At 51.0% G+C, this 23314-nt stretch overlaps 1 protein-coding gene across 2 annotated transcripts in view; it reads left to right on the top strand.

Moving 5' to 3' along the window:
* SPRED2 (sprouty related EVH1 domain containing 2) overlaps positions 1-9713 on the top strand; it is a 115702-nt gene extending 105989 nt beyond the window's left edge. For both annotated transcript variants that reach the window (XM_055328615.1, XM_055328614.1), the window contains exons 5-6: positions 3293-3442; positions 6417-9713. In XM_055328615.1, coding sequence (XP_055184590.1) covers positions 3293-3442; positions 6417-7082 — 816 coding nt within the window. In that variant the 3' untranslated portion in view covers positions 7083-9713. The remainder of the gene's footprint in view (positions 1-3292; positions 3443-6416) is intronic.
* The last annotated feature ends 13601 nt before the right edge of the window (positions 9714-23314 follow it).

Below are 23314 nucleotides of genomic sequence, written 5' to 3'. Positions count from 1 at the left end.
TTTTAATTAGAGGATGACTCACATCCAGTCTTCCTGAGCCGAGACCTTGTTACTTAGCATTAGATTATTCCATTGCATTTTGTTGTTCGGCACCTCATATTAGGTCACAAACTGCACAGTTGGGTGTCTTTTGAATAATGGGCCTGGACATTGAGTCAGAGTCCAACCCAAAGGCAAGATTTTTCGGAGGCTACATTTTGCACATGGAGATGGCCATGCTCGCTGGGTCGCGTTACCCAAGGGCTCCCGCGAGGCAGCAGCGCCTGTCCCCACGTGGGGGAAACCTCAGTCTGCAGCTTCTGCCTCTGTTCTTATTGAGCTCAAAGCCTCAAAAGAGGCAACCCCTGGAAAGAGCAAGGTGAGCTTAAAAGCAGCCAGAGCCTGGTGGAGTCGAAGGTGGAGCTGCCAGATTGGTAGGTTGGTAGGTGTCATGGGCTGGTGCGCACAAACAACCGACATTCCAGGAATCCAACAGAGAAAGTGTGTGTGTGTGTGTGTGTGTGTGTGTGTGTGTGTGTGTGTGTGTAGCTCATGGGGGGCTGCTTTTCTACAGTGTGTGTGTGGCAATTCCAAGCAGAGTTATAGCTTGGAGAATCGGGTCTGAAGTACACGTGGATGGGGTGTCTGGCTTAGTAGGTAGAGCATGTGACTCCTGCTCTCAGGATCATGAGTCTGAGCCCCGCGTTGGGCATAGAGATTACTTAATTAGAAAAAAAAATAAAAAAAATAAAAAAAATAAAAAGAAAAGAAAAGGTACATGTGAAGAAGAGGATCTTCCCCCTTGTTCGTTGGAGGTGCCCTCCTAGCACATTGCTTTGGTTTATAGGTCACACTCACTGCGTGGCAAGGTCTGGCTGATGGTGTAGATGTGGAATAAGCACTGGCCTTAATGGAGCCTGTCCCACATGCCCTCCTTGCCAGAGTCCGTGCTCACCCACTGCCGTCCAGGCATGGTCCTCAGCTCTGCCTGCAGGAGGCGGTGAACAATGGGCACGCCTCAGAGCTCTCCGTCCTCCTTGCATCCCCATAAAGATTCACCATCAGATGAGGAGAGACTCAGAGGCGCTGCTCGGTCTCACATTCCCTGATGGCTTCCAGGAAGCTTTGCACTTGACTGTGCGGTGGGAAGAGGCTGTTTGGGGTTGGGGAGGTAGGAGGAGTGCATCAGGGTGGCATTGCTGGTTGGCTGATGAGCGCTAGGGAAACCCGGGTGTGCCTCCTTTCTACACATCGTGAACCTGGACAAAGGTTACAGAAAACAGGGTGGGGGAGTGAACAGATGATTGACACAGGAGGTGAGCAGAGGTGCACAGTACCGTGTGTGCTCAGTAGGCTAGCTTCTAACCCGAGAGAGGATGGCCACGCGGGGTGCAGCTTCAGAATTTAGCCCTTGAGATTTGAATCACGCTGAAGGGCCTGTGCCTACTCACTGGGAAGTGTTTATTGAGATCTTTAGGAACCTTTGTATGATGAGACATCATCCCCTTAGCTCCTGGGTTTGCCTAAAGCAGGCTCTTTACTTGGAGACATTGTACTTCTGAACCTCAGCAAAAGCCCTCTGCAAGCAGGCATGGGAAAGGGCTGGCGCGACCTCGAAGCAGCCGTGTGGGGATGGCCGTCCCTCGCGGGCCGTGGAGATCAGGGGCTGCATTTCAGTGCAGCACTGCGGTGGCCACCTGGCCGGGTCGGCAGGTCCCAGTGTGCTGTCCCGCCGGCGACGTGGACACAGTAGCTCCTGTGCTCCCCGGGCCCAGCTCACCGTGTGCACCTGTACAGTCCGGGACTGCTAAGAGTTCATTTGCCTTATTCCGTGTGCTCTACGACCACCTGCATATTAAGGGGGGGGGCAGTCAGTACCCCCAAAGACGTGAGGCAAGAGCGGAGAGAGCTGAACAATAGGACGGAGTTTAGGAAAAAGAAAAAATTCTTGTTACTGGGATTCAAGGAAGAATTCTTCCCTGAGTTCTGACCTAGAAGGACCCTTTGAACTTCAGAGATAAAAACAGCATCTTTTCTGATCTCAGTTAAAAAAAAAAATCTCTTATTGCGTCGGAGTGGACTGTAAATCTCTATCTGAAGTAGTCACTCTGGATTGGGAGATGAGAAACAGGTGTCAGCTCTGCATCACTTGGACCAAACAGGATGAAGGGGGAAAAAAATCAGAAAGGTTGGGTCCCCAAAGAGGTGCTGCACATGTCCACCAAGTTTTAAAAATTAACAGTAGTCGCGTAATGGGAATACAGGTGTCTTTGTCCTAAATACTTGTCCCATTTTTCTAGGCATTACTTTAGAAGTTGGGGGTGAGGGTATAAAAATAACTTTCATATGTCTGTTTTACCCTTGCCCCCAAAAAGATACAGGATGCTAACAAAAATATATGTATATAAATAAAGAGATAAACAAGCAAAGGAGACCACGGGAATATAAGGTTGAGAAGCAAGAACTAGGAGTGCCTTAGTATTTGCCAGAAATAGGACCCCCGGATACTAGGAAAACCTTTTCATTGACTGGGGGGAGAAAAGGAACTGTGATCCTGAGAAGCCAAGGGAGGAAGGGGTTCTGAGGGTTCCCGGTTATAAGGGTGGTGGCCACAGTCCATCCCAGTATCTGATCACCTTCCACAGACACTGTCCTTGAGCCTCCAGTCTGAACCCATCACCTCTAGCGGGAGAGCAGATCTGCACTTAACCACCAACAGGCAGGGACCGTCATTCCCATGCGATCCATCCTCTCTCTCTCGCTCTCTTTTTCCAGCTTACAGTGACCCCCAAGGCTTGCCTTCAACCCAAAGATTACCAAATTTCTTCCTGGAAAGCCAATGCCCACAATACCCTTGAGATACCCTTATTTCTGAGACTGGGATTAGCTCCACACAGGAACATTTGGGTTTGATTTTTGCCTCCCCTGCACTCACCAGAGTACCATGCACTCAGGGCTGCAGATGGGGTAACCGTTCCTGATCAAACTGGGACGGCACCCGCAGGAGGCCCAGTGTAGCGAGCCCTCTCCCCGCAAAGCCCGGTGACTGCTCCCACATTTGAGAAAACAAACCCAACTTTCCAGGGTTGGGTGGCTGGCTTTCCCTTTCCCTGCCCTTTGAGCCAGGCACATCATGTTTAGACAATCTGGCCCTTTAGGGGTCCTTCTGCCTCCCACAGCCAAGATAAACTTCATATTTCGGGAAGTCCAGCAAGACACCACAAGTGTGGGTAGACGGCGTGTTAGGGTTTGCTATGTGGGCTTGGTTATTGTTTTTGTTTTAATTAACCCTTGGTTACCTCCCTCTACACAGACAGCTACAGACAGTTCTTCTAATTCCTCCCAGAAGAGGGAACAGCCTACTCGGACCATCTCCTCTCCCACATCCTGTGAGCACCGGAGGATTTATACCCTGGGCCACCTGCACGACTCCTACCCCACGGACCACTATCACCTCGAACAGGTGCGTGGCAGTCTGGCTCCTGTGAGGGTGCGGGGTGGATGCCTCCCGAGTCTGGACCGGCCCCGTCCCCTTCCCCGTGCCCCAGCGCTCAAGCCCAGGCAGCCTCTGTTTCTCGCATGGATGGTGGCGGCAGCCACTCCTCCTTACTTCCTCGTGTGTGTGCGTGTACACGCGTGCCAGACCCCGTGCTAAGCCTTTCATGTGCTCATCTCGTTGAATCCTCACAAATCACCCCACGGCAGGTCCTCGCCCTCCCCAGTGTACCAAGGAGAAGGCTAAGGGCTTAGACTCCTCGACAGAACAAGCGACAGATGCAAGCGTGTGCTCACCCAGGGTGTCCTGCTGCCTCCCGAGCTCCTCTGTCCAAAGGGCTTCCTGGCTTTGGGTGAAAGCCCAGAGCCACGATCAGGAGTAAGGAATGCCGTCCGCTTGGCTCAGGAACCCTGGCATCGCAGGCGGCAGGCCCAGGCTTGCTTGGGGAGATGTAGCTGGAGCCTGGAATTCAGTAATTCAACAAATATTTACCGAGTGGCCGTTCTGCAGAGCAGGTTCCCAAACTGTGGGACATGGACTGGTGCCCGTGGAGGGTGATGTGGCCACCAGTCTGCTTGGAAAAGAAAAAAAAGCATCATAGGGCAGTGAGGGGATTTTTTTGTTTTGTTTTTAATGTAAAGCTAGATTTACAGAACTTTTTTTTTTTTTAAGATTTTTTAATTTATACGTGAGAGACACAGAACGAGAGAGAGAGGCAGAATCCCAGACAGAGGGAGAAGCAGGCTCCGTGCAGGGAGCCCGACCTGGGCTGCCCTAATGATTTTTTTTTTAAGAGTTCTGTAAATCTGGGCAGCCCAGGTGGCTCAGCGGTTTAGCGCCACCTTCAGCCCAGGGCCTGATCCTGGAGACCCGGGATCAAGTCCTGCGTCGGGCTCCCTGCATGGAGCCGCTTGCTTCTCCCTTCGCCTCTTTCTGTCTCTTTCATGAATAAATAAAAATCTTATTGTGTGCTTCCTAATATTTTGGCATAAAATGTTCTTTTTAAAAACCACATTATGGGAGCTATAGATGGGAATTAATTGACCTTAATTGACTCTCCTTACTTTGCAGAATAATTAGCAAAGCCTATTCTGCTCCCAGGATTTGTTTTGATTGATTTAAGATTGTGGTTTTTCCAACGTCTGTGAAACGCTCTAGAATCTAATCGGAATCAGGCAGTGTGTGTGAGACGTGGCCCCTGCCCTCAAGGAGCACACAGTCTGGTGGGAGTGATGGATAAACGTAACTACCATGCGGTAAATTCGGTGACAATATCCTAATGACGATAACGGCAGCAGGTGTCAGCCACACCCTGTGCAACAGGTTCTGGGTGCGCAGCGTGTATAGATTAGCCCTGTGCTTTTTGATCAAGAATCTGAGGCTTGGGATCCCTGGGTGGTGCAGCGGTTTAGCGCCTGCCTTTGGCCCAGGGCATGATCCTGGGGACCCGGGATCAAATCCCACGTCGGGCTCCCAGTGCATGGAGCCTGCTTCTCCCTCTGGCTGTGTCTCTGCCTCTCTCTCTCATTCTGTGTGACTATCATAAATAAATAAAAATTAAAAAAAATAAAAATTCTAAAAAAAAAAAAAAGAATCTGAGGCTTAGCGACTTACTAGGACCTTCCAAAGTCTGAATTTTACTTCAGTGGGTTCATCCAGAGCTGTGTTCTCCCCACCCCTTAAAAAGCCTTCACACTCAAAGGACCTCAGTGGTATGAAATCTCACTCTGTCCCAACGAAGGTGCCTGGGACCGGCAGGCTTACCTACATCTCTCTGGTAACCGTGTGTTCAGCGCCTGCCCCCCTGGACAGGGCCTTGCGGGAAGCCGCAGCAGGACTGGCTCCGAGATGACTCTGTCGCCTGCAGGAGGTGGTGGTGGTGGTGGGGCCTCTGGGTCTGGCCTGCCTGAGCTCACATTACAGCTTGCCCCTCACCATCTGTGAGATCCTGGCAGGATCCAAACCCCAGACAGCCTGCAGATCTGCACTCCTACCTTTCTGCCTCTTCCCCACCAGATGACAAGATACCCCCGTATGGTAGCTCCTAGCCTTTTTTTTTTTTTTTTTTTTTTTGCTTTTCTGAGCATGACCCACAGTGCAAAATGCATTCTGTATTGTGACCTGGTGTGCACATATCACACACACAGATACCCACATGTGCTCCCCTTACCACAGGCTGTTACCCAGGCCGTGCACGCCAATATTTTTCAGTTCTACTGGGGGAAAAGCCCGTCTTTTTTTTTTTTTAATAAAGGTTATATCAATTTATGTTTTATTTAAAGATCTTATTTACTCATGAGAGAGAGAGAGAGAGAGGCAGAGACACAGGCAGAGGGAGAGGCAGGCTCCATGCAGGGAGCCCGATGTGGGATTCAATCCCGGGACTCCGGGATCGCATCCTGGGCTGAAGGCAGCACTAAACTGCTGAGCCACCCCAGGCTGCCCAAAAAAACCCATCTTAACAAAAGAGAACACACTGTACAAAAACAGGTCAAACTCCGCTAGGCTGTCAGAAATCCGGACCGTGGTCCCCGGCACCTTAGGCTTCCTAGGGAAGGCCTCCCAAGTTCTGCTTCTCCATCTGGGTGTCTTCAGGTCTAAATAGTCAAAGTACATTCTTTTCCCCACAGTCCACACACTTGCCCACCTTAGAGGGTCATACCCTCAACAAAAGGGGGAAAAGAAATTTCGGGGCCCCGGGAAAGGGTTGAGGATGACACCTTGAAATACCCCTATGACCTCGGGGATGTGCGGTAATGACAGGACAGGTGTGTCTAATGGGTGTTTGGTTGGTTTTGGTCCCACTCCCACCCCCATTCCCCCCCAGGAATGGCTTTGTCGAGGCCAGGGGTACACAGGGTGGGGGGCTGTTTCCTCCTCGGCCTCCCAACCCGCCCTGCGGCTGCTGTAACACCATGTGTATTTGCTTGTCCCCGGGCAGCCGATGCCCAGGCCCTACCGCCAGGTGAGTTTCCCCGACGACGACGAGGAGATCGTGCGCATCAACCCCCGGGAGCGCACCTGGCTGACGGGCTACGAGGACTACCGGCACGCGCCTGTGCGTGGCAAGGCCCCGGAGCCCGCGGACGACACCGACTCCTACGTGCGCTTTGCCAAGGGCGAGGTCCCCAAGCACGACTACAACTACCCCTACGTGGACTCGTCGGACTTCGGCCTGGGCGACGACCCCAAGGGGCGCGGGGTTGGCGTGATCAAGACCCAGCCGGCCCGGGGCAAGTCGCGACGGCGGAAGGAGGACGGTGAGCGCTCACGCTGTGAGTACTGCAGGGACATGTTTGTCCACGAGGAGAACCGGAGGGGCCGCTGTCAGGACGCGCCCGACGCTGTGAGAACTTGCATCCGCCGGGTGAGCTGCATGTGGTGCGCGGACAGCATGCTCTACCACTGCATGTCGGACCCCGAGGGCGACTACACAGACCCCTGCTCGTGCGACACCAGCGACGAGAAGTTCTGCCTCCGGTGGATGGCTCTTATTGCCTTGTCCTTCCTGGCCCCCTGTATGTGCTGTTACCTGCCCCTCCGGGCCTGCTACCACTGCGGAGTGATGTGCAGGTGCTGCGGGGGGAAGCACAAAGCGGCCGTGTGACTCAGTTGCCCTCCTCCCCCCCTTCCTCCCCGGTACCAGCCAGGGGAGCCCCACCTGGTGGACTCTGCACTTCCCCGGCCACCCCCACCCAGCCACCCACTGCATCGGCCACACACCCACCCACACACACGCAGTGTCCATGGAAAGGAGCCCCCGCGCACACACTCGTGTATTAGTGACAAGCCGTAATCACTCGGTCTCCGTGCGTTCACGTCACGTCTTTCGTCCCCACCTCTGCTGGTGCACAGGCGCCTGCAGTGGGGACTGCCGCTTTGGGGTGTGTGCTGGCGGCGGGCTTTCCCAGGTGCACTCTCCTGGTTCGGCCTGCAGCGAGCTCAGGAGCCCCGCTTCTGGCGCCTGCGTGAGGTCAGGTTGATGAAACCCCGCCAGGAGCCTTCTGACCTGCAGTCAGGCGATGGCCGGGAGGCGAGCTGGCTGACAGACTTCTGCCACAAACAAGATCGCTTTAACTTTTGTAAAGCCAAATTTCCCACGTAAGCTGCAGTTTCTGTCTGCAGCCCATCGTCATTTTCTGTGCCCTCCCCGCCCCCCCCAAAATCCGTTTGTTATTTTACTGATGCAACACATTCACCCATAAAAATGACTAAGAATTGAGCCTTAACTTCAGATTTAACTTGTGTGAATCAGGATAATTCCCTAAACCGCATTGCATCTGCATCCTCATGGACCAGGGCTAGAAAAGGAGGATTTCGGGCTTCTCTGAGCCTCCCCGGTACCCCCTAAGGTAGAACTTTTTAAAATTTTGTCTCCCCACCACTTCTGAAAACTTAGCAATATTAGAAGAAAACACTAACAAAGAAATTGTGCTCGTTGTTTTGCAAACGAAATAGTCTCACACACACACACACACACACACACACACACACACACACACGTGTTCTCCAAAGAGTTCCAGCTGAGAAACACTACGGTTGTGGTAAATAAAATTAAAGGAGCATCCTCCCACGGGCCCACTGGCGATTATCTGTAAAAAAAAAAAAAAAAAAAAACAAAAAAAACGGGGGGGCGGGGAGGGTAGGGGGTGGATTTTAAACGTCCTAAACCTGAAGAGTGGTGGGTTGCATTTTGTTCGTGGGTTTCCAATTTGTTTTCATTCGGGACTGAATTTCACGTCACCAAATTTTTCATTTATACTTGGGGGGCGGGGGGGGAAGGCCATATGTAAAACCCCTTCCAATGCCTAAGTGTCTTTATCCTGCATCTCCAATCCCAGACTGGCCAGTTCGGGCGCACAGATGGTTAGGTCAGCAGTCTGGGTCTGTCGCCTTGCCGTGCAGGAGGCTTCTCATTAGCTGGAAGAGAGTATTTTTCTAATATAGTGCGAGGAGTAGCCCAATCTCCTTGCTGCAGAAAAGAAGAAAAGCGAAGAGTGGTACGTAGCCTAGTACAATCAGAACGTCGCGGAGACCGTGGGGGCAGGCCCGGCCAGCCCGGCTGTGCTTCCGCCGTGACCTTCCCGTGCTAACGCTCTCCGCGGCTCCCTTCCCCCATCCCTTCTCTGGTGCACACGGGACCGCAGTCTTCAAGGAAAGGGACATTTTCCCAGTCCGCCAATCACACCGGGGACGTGCCAGCCATGCTTACCCTCGTGGAGTGTTGTCAGCTCCCCGAGCACCCGTCACATTTCTTCGGCCAGATCGTCGGTGTAAGTTCTCCGTGTGCTCACGAGTCAGTCGGTGGACGTTTCCTGTCGTCGGAGTGACCGGTTTGGGCCTTCCAGCTCGGCAGAGGAGCCGCGAGCCGTCGGTCTGGTGGTGGAGGAAACGAGAACGATTCCCAGCCTGGAGACCACGTCGAAAGCCCTCGGGCCCGGCCGCCAGACCCAGACCCGCGGAGAGACCGGCCCCCGCCCGGCCCCAGCCTGAGGCGCTTCCTCAGGGCATTTCTCAAGGTCTCTCCTCTACAAAGCACAACACTAATGTAGGTTTGTCAGACCTCAGCTCAAGTGCCCCTATTTATTTCACTAGGAACACACTTACCCTGTCGCGCGGTTGTTGTTTTGGGTTTTATTGGGTTTTTTTTGTTTTTTTTTTTGGAGTCCCCGTTGAGTTATCGGCCCCGTCCTTCCCCACCCCTCTGAAGAGTGACGCTAGTGCATCCTCCTCCGCCCGCACGTTTCGGTCTGTGAAGGCAGCAGGCAGTGAGCGGTTAAGGGCACAAGGACAGCCATGGGGACATCGATGTAAATACGTCTCTAATTGCCACACTGCAGCTGAACAGTGTGTAGTATTTTCCCCGTCAGCTTTGCCATACTGACGTCAATCATTTGAGAGAAATTATTCAGATTTTATTTTTGTATCTGTGGTAACAAAACATTAACCAAAAGATTTGTTTGGAAGCTTCCCCCCACCCCCACCCCCCCGCCCCCAGCTATTTGCTCACATTAACAAATTAAAGTGCCTGAAGCATAATTCATTCTTGACCTGTATACTAAAAACCCTGTTGTATTGATTTTTTTATAATAAGCCTTTTTACCTCTGTGTAAAAAATATATATACAAGTGTATGATGTACATTTTAGTTCTTAACTTTTTTTTATGGTTTCTAATATGTATGACCAACGTAGCCATCGCGTTAAGATGTACCATGTAAATACAGACACGTCCCATCAGCTCGCTGGCTCGGGTGTTTGTCCGGTGGGGGGCCCGGGCGGGGCGGGGCGGGGCGCGGGGCCGCTGGTCGGGCTTGGGGGGCCCTTCCCGGCTGCGGTTATGTCCTGTTCCCGAGGGGAGACCGAGGGGAGACCGCCGCTCCTCGGGCTCCATGCCTCAAGCGAAAGGAATGCTGCGCGTCGCCGCCCGGGAGGGAACACGCCGTCGCCCCAGGCCTGGCTCCCCCAGGCGCTCCGCAGAGGGAACAGCTGCGCTTCCTCCGAGCTGTTTTCTGCCAATTCCCGCTGAACCTCGGGTGGGGCTTTGGGAGTCTCTTTGGGCGTCTCAGAAGACGCGCTAGCACGGCAAGCCCCTTGGCCTCCCCGAGCGGGCCTGGCCCGGTGGCCTCGGGCCCGCCTGCCTCCCAGCCGGGCTCTGGACGACAGTCCCCGGGGAAGTAAAGCGTGGGCCTGTCACGGGCCACAGGCAGGCTCCGCTCCCCTCGGGAGCCGGGCGGGGCCTCAGAGACCTGCAGGCGGGCCCTGCCCTCCCTCTTGGTTTTAGCTCCTCCGGCCCCTGGCAAAGGCGCACAACCACGGGAGACGCTGGCTGGAAAGCAGGAGGCGGGGAGACCGGCCATGAGGAGGAGCAAGAGCTGAGAGACCCGGAGCCCGAGGCCGAGGCCGTGAAGAAGCGGGCGAACAAGCGGGCGAAGAGCCACGGGAGGACGCGAGGAGCTCCAGGTGGGCCGCGCTTCCCGCCCGGCCCCGCTCGCCCCCCTTGTGCGTCGCCAGGCAAGAGCCCTCCCTGCGCCCTTGGCCCCGCCAGGCGGCCTCAGGGTGAGCCCCCTCACCCCAAGTGGGGCCTGCTGGCCCGGCCCCGCCGTCAGTGCTTGGCCCTTAGCCCGTGGCCAAGGGACGTCACCTCTCGAGCTTTGGCTTTTTCAGGCTCTAGCAGACGGGACGCCGCCTGGCCTGGGCCCGTCGGGCGGGTGACAGGGGGCACCTGCAAAGGCTGGGCCCGGCCGCAGTTCTGGCGCTGGGGACCCGAGGACACCCCAGGGACCCGAGACCAGGCTCTTGAGGCACAAGACGCTGAGGCCACTGGGGCTGTCCTGGGAGTATTTAGACCTTCACCCCCTGCACTTCCGAACCGGCTCGGATCCTCGGGGGCCCTCGCACAGGTGTCCACGGCCCAGGCACCAGCGGTGGAGCTTGCCAGAAGGCCGGGGGCTCCGAGCAGTCCGTGGAGACGGCTAGGCCTGGCTCAGCGTGCTGGCCTGGGATTGGAGCCCGGGGTCTTGCGGAGCGCCGCTTTCTGAAACCCTGCGGCCCTCTTCGGTGGCCTTGACCCCTGTAAAAGTCCGTGCCCTCCTCGCCTGGACCTCTGCTCCTCCCTGCTCGTCACCACCCCACACCCCCAAACAGTGGGCACCCCTCAGAAAAGCAGGTACATCTTCCCAGGGGAAAAACTATTGGAAAATTCTGTCTTACGGGGACTCCTAGGGGGGTTTGTTATTCTAATGTGGCTTCGTCACCCCACGGGAATGACGGGCCAGAGCTTGTAGAAGGTGCCAGCTGCTTGCAGGCATTCTGACGGCAGGCTCCTTGGGCTCTCTGATCTGTGGGGGGAGATGGTCCGGAATCCCACACTCTGGGCCCGAGCCAGGTGTGTGGAATGAAGGGCGATGGTCCTGGTGACATCTTGCATGACCAGACCCCAGTTGTCACCTAGCAAATCACAGCCCACCAGTCTTCTCAGATAGAGGTCCCCTCAAAGCAAGGCTGCCCCCCAAAAGGCAGTGTTGGGGTGGGGGTGGAGCCAAGACCGAGCAAGGAGCAGGAGGTACGTTCCTTATTTACTGATGAAGAATAAAACCAGTTGTGTGATAGTCCTACCGTGGCCTCTTCTCCCCTCTTGTCTCTTCTCTCGTTTTCCAAAATTAAAACTTGAAGGAAGGGCATGCTCTGATTATAGAAGTGATGCACACAGTCGTTATAAAAATGGTCATATCCTGCGAAAACATGAAACCGGGAGCCTCCTTGCGTCAGGTTGCCGGGGCTGCCTCAACAGTACAGTCTGGGTAGCTTCATGGGAATTACGCGTAGTCTCAGTTACAGAGACTAGAAGTCCACAAACGCAAGATGTGAGGGAGGAGTCTGTTCCAGGCTTTTTACACAAGCTTATAAATGGCCATCTCCCTATGCCTGTTCATACTGTCTTCCCTGTGTCTGTGTCCAAATTCCCCCTTTTTATAAGGAAATGTCACACTGAATTAAAGGCCCATCCTAATGACCGAATTTTTTAAAATTTGATTACCTCTGTAAAGACTCAGTTCTCCAAATCAGATAAAATTCTGAAGTAGTAAAGGCAAAGAACTCCATTATTAATTTGGGGGAGACAACTCAACCCATAACACTCTCCTGGTCCCACCAAAAGTAAGCCTGTGTGTTTTTCTGGACTTTCCTATGCATTTATACACACGTTGAGTTTATGTTGTTTTTACTTAAAAATAGGTCCTTAACCACTCTTTCAATTCAAAAACTTAGTCCATTTCTATATTATTGTTAGGCACGTGCTCATTGCCATTTGTTGTTTTCTGGCTCTTGTGTAGCTACTCTGTTCCTTTCTTCCTTTGTGCTTTCCTGCTTTCTTTGTGATTTTATGATTTTCTGTAGCGATATACTTACATTCCTTTCTCTTTTTTGTGTCCACTATAGGTTTTTGCTTTGTGGTTACCATGAAACTGACATCTGGCAACTTACAACAGTCCATTTTAAGTTGATAACAACTTGAGTTTGAATATGTTCTAAAGCTCTACATTTTTACTCTCCCCCCACTTTGTTTTTAATACATTTTACATCTTTATATCTTTAATTATTTTTAAAATATTTATTTATTTATTTATGATAGATGGGGGGGGGAGCAGCATGCAGAGACACAGGAGGGAGAAGCAGGCTCCATGCCAGGAGCCCGACGTGGGACTCGATTCCGGGACTCCAGGATCGTGCCCTGGGCCAAAGGCAGGCACTAAACCGCTGAGCCACCCAGGGATCCCCTGCCTTTAATTATTATAGTCATTTTCACTCCTTTTTTTTAAAAAAAAAAAGAAAAAGATTTATTTATTTATTCATGAGAGACACAGAGAGAGAAGCAGAGACACAGGCAGAGGGAGAAGCAGGCTCCATGCAGGGAGCCCGACATGGGACTTGATCCTGGGTTTTCAGGATCATGCCCTGGACCGAAGGCAGGCACGAAACCGCTGAGCCGCCTCAGGGATCCCCTGTTTTTATCCTTTGTACTAGCTTTATAATTAATCCACAATCTTTATAATATTACACTATTCTAAGTTTTATCATATATTTACCTTTTTCAGTGAGATTTATATTTTCATATGTTCCTATTACTAATTAGCACTCTTTCCTTTCAACCTAAAGACATCCCTTTAAGGGCCCCTGCTGGCTCAGTTGGAAGAGCATGTGACTTGATCTCTTGGAATCATGGATTCGAGCCCCACATTGGGTGTAGAGATTACTAAAAATATTAACTTAAAAAAAAGAGACATCCTTTAACATTTCTGATAAGGCCTGTTGAGTGGTGATGAACTCTTTTAGCTATTGCTTATCTGGAAATGTCTTTATTTCTCCTTTGATTCTGAATAACAACCTTGCTGGGTAGAGAATTCTTGGTTGGAAGTTTTGTTTTGTTTTGTTTTTCCCCAGTACTTTGAATAAATACATCATGCCAATTCCTTCTGGCCAGCAAATTTGTGTTGAAATATCTGCCGATATTTTTATGACTGCTCCCTTGTATGTAACAAGTTATTTTTCTCTTGCTGCTTTAAAGATTCCTTATGTTTGGTACACCTGGGTGGCTCAGCGGTTTAGCGCTGCCTTTGGCCCAGGACGTGACCCTAGAGACCTGAGATCAAGTCCCACATCTGGCTCCCTGCATGGAGCCTGCTTCTCCCTCTGCCTGTGTCTCTGCCTCCCTCTCTCTGTGTCTCTCATGAATAAATAAAATCTTAAAAAAAGATTCCTTATCTTTAACTTTTGACATTTTAGTTATAATATGTCTCTACAGACCAATCTGTACGCTGCCTATAAGAGAATCACTTCAGATGTAAGGACACAAAGATGGAAAGTGAAAAGATAGAAAAAGATATTTTATGCTAAGGAAACCAAAGGAGGACTCTATACCTATACTTATGTCGAACAAAACGGACTTCAAATAGACTACAATAAAAGACAAAGAAGGGCATTACATAATGATGAAGGGGACAGTCTGACAAGAGGATATGACACTTATAAATATTTATGTACTCACCATAGAAGAGCCTAATAAATATAAAAGCAAATATCAACACACCTTAAGGAAAAAATAAGCAGCAACAGAATCATAGTATGGGGCATTAATAGCCCACTTTCACCAGTGGATAGCTCATCCAGGCAGAAAATCAATATGGATACAGTGGCCTCAAATGACACGTTATGCCAGATGGACCTAAAAAGTATATACTGAACATTCCATCCAAAGTAACAGAATACACATTATTTTCAAATACACAGAACACTCTCTAGGATAATCATGTTAGACCACAAAACCGGGCTTAATAAATTAAAGGTTAGTCTGGTCACATTCATGTTTTCTAAAAAAAAAAAAAAAAAAAAATCATGTTTTCTAATCACAAGGGTACAAAATGAAATCAATTACAGGGAGAAACTGGAAAATTCACAATATGTGGAGATTTAAAAACATACTACCAAACAGCCAGAATCAAAGAAAAAAAACTCAAAAATTAAAAATACCTTGAGAGAAATGACAGTGGAAACACAGCATACCCAAAACCTATAAATTGCTGCAAAAGCAGTTCTAAGAGGGAAGTTCACAGTGATAAATGCATACATTAACAAACAAGATCGATCTCAATTTTAAAACCCTACTTTATACCTTAATGTACTAGAAAAAGAATAAACTAAGCCCTAAGTTAGTAGAGGAAGGAAATAGCAAAGATCAGAGCAGAAATGAATGAAAAGGAGACCAAAAAGACAGTAGAGAAGATCGATGAAACCAAGTTCTGAATCTTTGAAGAAATAAGATCGGCAAACCGTTAGAGTCACTGAGGAAAAAAAGGGAGGACTCAAATGAAAGGGAGGGAATGGGTTAAACGTCCTGACTCAATTTCAGCTCAGGTCTTGATCATTCCTAGAAATACATAAGCTACTGAATCAAGAAGAAACAGGAAACTTGAACAGATTGATTACTGGTAAAGAGAGTGAATCAGTAATCACAAACCTCCCAACAACCAAAGGTCCATGACCAGAGAGAGGGCCTCACTGGTGAATTCTACCGATTTTAAGAAGAATTAATACCAATCCTTCTCAACCTCTTCCAAAGAACAAAAGAGGAGGAACACTTCCAAACTCATTTTATGAGGTCAGCATCACCTTGATATGAAAACCTGACCAAGGACACCACAAGAAAAGAAAATTACAGACTGATATCCCTGGTGAGCACAGATGCAAAACTTCTCACCAAAAAGTAACAAAATTCAGCAAAACGTTAGAAAGATCATAAACCATAATAAAGTGGGATTTATTTCAGTTATGCAAGGATGGCTCAATATCCATAAATCCATCAACAGGACATACCCCATTAGCAACATGAAGGATAAAAATCATATGATCATCTCAATAGGTGCAGAAAGCATTGGACAAAATTCAACATCCATTTATGATAAAAATTCTCAACAGGTCAGGTTCAGCACAGTCTACTTTAGATTCCCTCTCTCTGTCCCTCCCCCCACTTGCACACATGCTCTAAAATGAAATATTTTTAAAAATTTGTTTGAACATGGTTAATTTTCATCAATAATGTTATGTTAGCATGCAGAGGCTTAAAGTTTTTAATAAATATTTTTAAAACCTCTCCATTTTAATCTCTACTATAGGCCTATTTTTTTTTAATTTTTTTTATTTATTTATGATAGTCAGAGAGAGAGAGAGAGAGAGAGAGAGAGAGAGAGGCAGAGACACAGGCAGAGGGAGAAGCAGGCTCCATGCACCGGGAGCCCGACGACGTGGGACTCGATCCCGGGTCTCCAGGATCGCGCCCTAGGCCAAAGGCAGTCGCCAAACCGCTACGCCACCCAGGGATCCCTCTACTATAGGCCTATTAACAGCTATTAAAGCTCTTTGTCATCCTCATTAACTTCTAAGAGGATAAAGAGATCCTGAGAACAAAAAGCGAGTGGCCTTTCTCCTCCTTAGTTAACAGCTATTTCTTAGTCATTTCTGCCCTTACTCTCTCCAAATGCAGCTTTGACTCTGGCTCTTCTCTTTTGAGGTACTTTCTATTATCTTATTTTAGCCAGTTCTCATCTGTCTCCTTTCTTAGCTCAAGATGGTTTTGTCTTTCTAGTTCCTTCTTTAGCCAGTTCTGCAGAGGCCAGATCTTTTTCTTTTTTTTTTTTCCTTTAAGAGAGAGAGAGAGAGAGAGAGAGAGAGATGGGGGCGGGGGAAGGAGGGAGAGACAGAGAATCTTAAGCAGGTTCCACGCCCAACATGGAACCTGACTTGGAGCTCCATCTCATGATCCGAGCTGAAACCAAGAGTCAGAAACCTAACCGACTGAGCCACCCAGGTGCCCTGAGGCCATCCATATCTTCTTGCATCTTCCCAGAGAAGCAGGGCAGCAGTTCTCTTAGATTAGCATCTGTTTCTATAGAACAATAGTGTTCAGAGAGTTGTGCTGCCCCCAGCCCTGAGGGCGGGTCTCCTTTCCCTCTTTTCATTGGCCCCTTGTTGGTGTTCACATGGAGAGCCCTCTCTCCGGGCTCAGCCTTGGCCATCAGGCAAGGTAAATGCAGCATCCTTAGCCTCCCACTTGGGTGCCAGCAGCCTCCTCTGTGGATCTGAGGCTGCTGAGCACCCTCTGGGAGATTTCTGAACCAGCTGATGTGTTTCTTCTCAGGCTCTCTAACGAGGCTGGGGAACGCAGCAGACCTTGAGCAGCCATTCCCGGCCCCCTTCCCCTCTCTACCCATCAGGGATACTTCCTCTAGCAATTCAGCATCTGAAGGAGATGACGCATGCCTTTAGCCACCTTTCTTTCACTGCGTTACATCCTGGAAATTACAGTCCTTGTCGCTTTGGAGAAAGGCAGACGAGGGGAACTAGGCCGTGTCTGACCTGGAAGACCACTTCCTGCCTGCCCAGGTGAGAGATGATCACTGACCAAGGGACGGAGGGAAACAAAACCTAGTTCTTCCCCTTCCGGGGGCCGTCTGGTTCAGTGGAGCCAACATGAATGACATGACATCCAAGAATGTTCTAAATGCATCCCAATGGATGATGTGGTGAGTGAAAATTCTGCCCGGATTTTGGCTCGTGGCCCCAGTGTGGTCAGAGGGCCGTCGCCAGGCTTCACGTGCGTGTGGGATTTCTGGGAGGCGTGCAGGACGCTCGCAAGGGGGTATCAGGTGTGTCTGCTGTGCTTCTGTGCTCACCTGGGAGTCTTTGGAATTAATATTTGTGGCTTGATGCAAAAACCAGCCCACGTTTTTCCTTTTTTGTCAAGACTGGGTAATAACTACCTCTGTCTCATGCTTGCCATGCTCCATTAGTAACTATGGTTGCCTTTTGAGTGTCTTCCAAAAAAGACTTCCCCTGCCAAGAGAGAGAAAACTGATCATGTCTACGCAGCCCTGAAAGCTGACATTGTAGGCCGTCACAAAACCACCCTGTGCGGTGTGCAGCGAAGGAGAAAGGGCAAGAAAAAGAAACACGGGACCCCAGGCTGTGGTCCCTTTCTGAGTCTACCTTCTGGGGCCAGGAAGTTGTGGCACGGTTCCTGCGTGCAGCTTTTGAATGAACGTCTTTGCCTCCTTGCTGGCTTGGTGTGACAAGCAGAAGCCACTTTGAAGATGCCTCGCCCCGACAGAGCCCAGATATTTACATAGTGGCCTTTCATTCTGTGAACAGAGTGTGTGCCTCTGCAAATATTTTCGGCCTCCCTGCATGCCTGTGGGCCCCTAAGTGCCATTCACCAGCTTTTAAGTTTGTTTTGCAGGCAGCAGGCCGCCCAGAGGAAGGCCTGACTCAGAGCACAGGGGGGCCCGGCCCGGCTGTCTGCCGCCACCACCTCCCACCACTGCCGACCTGGAGGGGAAGGAAGTGGTGGGTTTTACAGCTGGTGTTTTAGGTTTGGGGGGGGGGAGAGAGAAAAGAGTTTTTCAAAAAAACGTAAAAGGACACTAAATGTAAGTAGATGCACAGTCTTGGGGGAGGAGAGAGATTGTGTGTTTGCAGGATTCATCACTCCGCCCGGTGACAGCGAGGGAGGCCTGCGCTCAGCCTCTGGTATTTTGGGAGCTGGTTCCAAACACTGAGAGGAGCAGGGGGCCCTGGTGCCTTGCCCCTTCCTTGGAAGAGGGGGGTCGCGTCTGGGTTATGTTGAGGCACGATGGTGTTTGCTTCCCTCTGTCTCCTGTGACTTTGCACTGAGCTTCTCATTTTCCCATCAAATGGCAGGTTGGCGGCTTCATGGGCGCAGGGCACAGGGCGCAGGGAGCAGGAGGAGGGAAGGAGGAAGGGGGAAGGGGGAGGAGGGGAGAGGGGGAGGAGGGGGAAAGGAGGGGGGAAGGAGGGGGGAGAAGAGGTGAGAAGAGGGAAGGAGGGGGAAAGGGACTCCTGACAGCTGGGCCTACAGCACATCAGCCCAGGGACAGAGAGAAGGGCAGGCCGCACCCTGTCCCCAGGCCCAGAAGCTTCGCACGCCTCAGCATGAACCAGAGTAGCGGCAATGCTGTGCACGCTGCACCAAGAGGGATGGTGGAGGGGACCCCCCGCCCCCCGCCACCGTGTCTGCTCTGTGACCTGGGCCACCACACCACCTCTGTGGCTGCCTCCTGGGGTGGCGGGCGGGGCGCAAGCCTTACCCGCTCAGTCTCCTTCAGAAACACCCTGGGGGCCTGGGCGCTGCCACAGTCCGTCCCTTTCAAAGCCAAGGTGGTCCTTACAGCACGTGCCAACGCCTAGGGCCTGGGTGGCTCCCTGGTTGCCATCCCCAGTACCCAGAGATGACGGAAGCAGAGTCTCTGACCCAGTAACCTGGTGAGGGACCCCCAACTGTTCCCACCTGTCATCTCGCTCTGGTGATCCAAATGAACAACGCGGTCACACACGTTTGCACAGCCATGTGCCTGAGGATGCCAACTGCAGCATTGTTGCTGATGGCAAAAATTCAAGACAGGCCCGAGACACAGAAAACTCCAGAAAGTCCTCATGTCCCTAAGGAGTGGACTGGTTAAGTTCCTATATTCAGGTCTGTGCTGTGAACCACTGTGCGGCCAAGTGAAAGGCAGTCGCGTACTGACAGCACACGAAGAGGAGGTGCAGAGGGTGTGGACAGCACACAGCCATTTGCACATACATGTGTAGACACACACACGGACACATCTGTGTGTTCCTGCAGCTGGAAGGCAGCACAAGCAGCCAGGCGTGGGGACTGGATCCGGGCTGGGGTTTGGTGGGACACATTTGTTCCGCTGTAACCCCCTAGTACTGCCTTTTGCCGTATATGGACGGATTCTACTTTGAGGTTTTTTTAATCAAAGAAGAAAAAAAGACACTGGTGCTAGAACCCCAAACCTAGGGGGCACCTGGGTAGCTCAGTGGTTGAGCATCTGCCTTCAGCTCAGGTCATGATCCCGGGGTCGGGGATCGAGTCCCAAGTCAGGTTCCCCACAGGGAGCCTGCTTCTCTCTCGGCCTGTGTGTCTCATGAAGAAAGAAAATCTTTAAAAAATAAAAAAAGAGGGCAGCCCCCGTGGCGCGGCGGTTTGGCGCCGCCTGCAGCCCAGGGCGTGATCCTGGAGACCCGGGATCGAGTCCCACATCGGGCTCCCTGCATGGAGCCTGCTCCTCCCTCTGCCTATGTCTCTTCCTCTCTCTCTAGCTGTGTCTCTATGAATAAATAAATAAAATATTTTAAAAATAAAATAAAATAATAAAAATAAAAAAAAGAACCCCAACCCTAGATTTTTTAAGATTTTATTTTATTTATTTATGAGAAACACACACAGAGGGGGAGAGAGAGAGAGAGAGAGAAAGAGAGAGAGAGAGAGAGAGAGAGAGAGAGATTGAGATTGAGACAGGCTCCATGCAGGGAGCCTAATGCAGGACTCCATCCCGGGACCCCAGGATCACGCCCCGGGCCGAAGGCATCGTTAAACCCCTGAGCCCCCCGGGGACCCCCCAACCCTACATTTCAAGCCAAGCTTCGCTGCATCACCACTGTGTGACCTGGGTCGAGCCTCGATTACCTGTGAAGTGGGGCCAGTACTAGTGCCGTCACTGGGCCACCGTGGGGAGTTGGGCGCAGGCCCAGCGCCCCCGAAGCCTCCTTGGCCTCCACTCACGCACCCACTCGACTGTCTCTGGCGGAGCCCAAGGGTCCCGGCCGCGGCCAGAGCAGGGGCCGGCACAGCCCGGAGGGCTCCCCCTAGGCCCCTCCCGGTCAGCACACAGGCTGCTCGGTCGGAGACACGCCACTCTCCCTCTCGGGGCCGCGGGGTTGAGCCCCAGGGTGGGCATAGAGGTCACTTAAAGAAAAACCCACAACAACAAACATTAAGGAAATCTGAATGAATCAGAAAAAAAAGGTAAAACAAAACTTGGAGCTTCAGGTGAACGCATCCGCATGCAGGGAGGGCGCCACCCCCACTCCACTGGGACAGGAGCTCCTGGGACCCCTCTGGAGCCCCCCCCAACGTCTCTTTACCTTATTCATTTGTGCCCTTTATAACATCCCGGGGGACACTGGTGAAGGAGTGGAAATGGACGTGAAAGGAAAGAGGAGCGAAGAGCGAGGGGGACCGCGCGAAAGAGCAGCTTCGCCCCTGCCCCTGGTTGCCCGCAGATGGCCCCGTGTTTGCTGCCAGGAGAGCCCGGCTGCGATGGAAGATGCTATTCCCTGGAGTAGGACACAGAGAGACGAGGAGACTGAGACTGAGACATCAAAGAGGGAATGTGACGGACAAAATGTCAACGACAAAACCAGTTTTCATTTTTTTGTTTTCCTTTTTTAGGGTTTTAAGTCAACTCTACCCCCAACACGGGGCTCAAACTCCCGACTCCGTGATAGAAAGTCACGTCTCCACCCACTGAGCCGCCAGGCACCCCGAAGAGCACTTTTTCCACCTCGACTGCATGATCCTTAGAAGTCCTTCTTCTGATGTCGTCTCTGTGTACACTGGAATATTCCTCAGCCATTAGAAATGACAAATACCCAGCATTTGCTTCGATGGATGGAACTGGAGGGTGTGATGCTGAGTGAAGTAAGTCAGTCGGAGAAGGACAAACATTATATGGTCTCATTCATTTGGGGAATTAAAAAATAGTGAGAGGGAATAAAGGGGAAAGGAGAAAAAATGAGTGGGAAATATCAGAGAGGGAGACAGGACATGAGAGACTCCTAACTGGGAAACGAACTAGGGGTGGTGGAAAGGGAGGTGGGCAGGGGGTAGGGGAGACTGGGTGACGGGCACTGAGGGGGGGCACTTGATGGGATGAGCACTGGGTGTTATGCTATATGTTGGCAAGTTGAACACCAATAAAAAAATAAATTTAAAAAAAAAGCCCTTCTGCCTCCAAGGGAAAAAAAAATGAAAAAAAAATACTTGTTTCTGTTCTACGGTCATAAGAAATTCAGCATCTTTCACGATAAACAGAAGGAGCTTGTTGTACACCTTTTCTTATGGCACAAAACTGGAAACGGGTAGTGTTCTCAGAGTACACACGCGCACAAGCACGGAACACGGGTTGTGTGGGCCTGTGGCTCGTCCCGGGGAGGCAGAGGACCCGGAGTCCGTCCCCTGCCCCGCCCCCGGCCTCCCCACTGTAAATACTGCTCTGTCTGCTCTTGTCCGTCTGGCCAAAGGTGATCAGGGGCTGCAGCGAGGGTCACTGGGCCTCTCGCATCCGTGCAGCAACTGTCAGGGACCCGATCACGCCCAGCGCCAAGCAGGCCAGAGGGGGACTGAATTCTTATTAGCTGTGGTCCTGGAACAAGGGAAGGATCTTGGAAGCCCCGGCTGGTACAGGGGGACGGAGCTGCTTGCCTTTGGGAACCCGCTGGGCTGGGGCCAAGAGCACGCTGGCATCCTCCCTCACAGAGGGGAGACCAGAGGCCCTTCGCCGCGCAGGCACCTGCGAATTTCTAGATGCATCTGTGACCGTAAAAGAAAGGGAGGACCTTCACCTCTTGGAATATGACGGCGATGGAACTCCACCCACCCTGTGAATGGGAGCTTGAAATCCTAATTAGGGGGGCAAAGTAATTGTGATTTTTTGGGGTATCAAAAGTTAGGAACTAAAAGTCTATCAACTCTGTGGGGCACCCGGCTGGCTCAGTCAGCGGAGCATGTGACTTTTGATCTCAGGTTGTAAGTTCCAGCCCCGTGTTGGGTGTAGAGATTACCTAAAAATAAGAGGTATTAAAAAAAAAAAAAAGTCTTATCAACTACATCTGTATCCCTGGCAGCTGGCACAGAACCCAGCATATAGTAGGTGCTCAGTACGTGTATAATGAGCGAATGACCAATCCGGAGGCCTTATAATATCTTCCTCCAGTCATTAAATAAAAACTCAATTTTCATAAGTTCTATTATTCTCAAAGGCAGTGAGTGGCCTCCTACCGTTTAGAAAATTGCTCATGCCTGTTAGACAGCAGAAAGTCTCCCTTAAACCACGCGCCGCTCCCCTGCTTGATTCCCCTAGTGGCTTCCATACACTCTGAATAAAGTCAAAAGCTGGGGATCCCTGGGTGGCTCAGGGGTTTAGCGCCTGCCTTTGGCCCAGGGCGTGATCCTGGAGACCCGGGATCAAGTTCCACATCTGGCTCCCGGTGTGGAGCCTGCTTCTGCCTCTGCCTCTGCCTCTGCCTGTGTCTCTGTCTCTGTCTCTCTCTCTCTCTCTCTCTCTGTGTCTATCATAAACAAATAAATATATCTTAAAAATAGAATAAAATAAAGTCCAAAGCTCTTCCCGCGACCTTCCCACAGTCCTACAGGGTCTGGCCTGCACCGTATCCCTGCGACCTTATCCTCTACCTCTGTCCCCTGCTTTTCCTCGCTTTAGCCACACTGGCCTCCTCGTTCCTCAACACGTTCCTGCCTCAGGACCTTTATATTTGCTGTTGTCTCCACCTGAAATGCTTTTCCCTGAGATCTCTTTAGAGTTTCATCCTTACTCACTTCAGGTCTCCGTTCAAACGTCACCTCTTTAGAAAAGCTTTCCCAGCCTACCTTATCTAAAATCACAACCCCTCTCACTTACAATGGCCAGATTATGGACCAACCCAGGTGTCCGTTGATAGGTGAGTGGATAAAGGAGATGGTGGTTATCTCCAGGCTTGGGGTGGTTTTCTTCCTTTTTATGCTTAGTTGTCCTCTTTCTTCTTTCTTTCTTCTTCTTTCTTTCTTCTTCTTTCTTTCCTCTTCCTTCTTTCCTCTTCCTTCTTTCCTCTTCCTTCTTTCCTCTTCCTTCTTTCCTCTTCCTTCTTTCCTCTTCCTTCTTTCCTCTTCCTTCTTTCCTCTTCCTTCTTTCCTCTTCCTTCTTTCC

This window comes from Nyctereutes procyonoides, unplaced genomic scaffold (genome assembly GCF_905146905.1).
Source record: "Nyctereutes procyonoides isolate TBG_1078 unplaced genomic scaffold, NYPRO_anot_genome, whole genome shotgun sequence".
Classification (NCBI taxonomy): Eukaryota; Metazoa; Chordata; class Mammalia; order Carnivora; family Canidae; genus Nyctereutes; species Nyctereutes procyonoides.
This window is presented reverse-complemented; position numbering and strand designations above follow the sequence as displayed.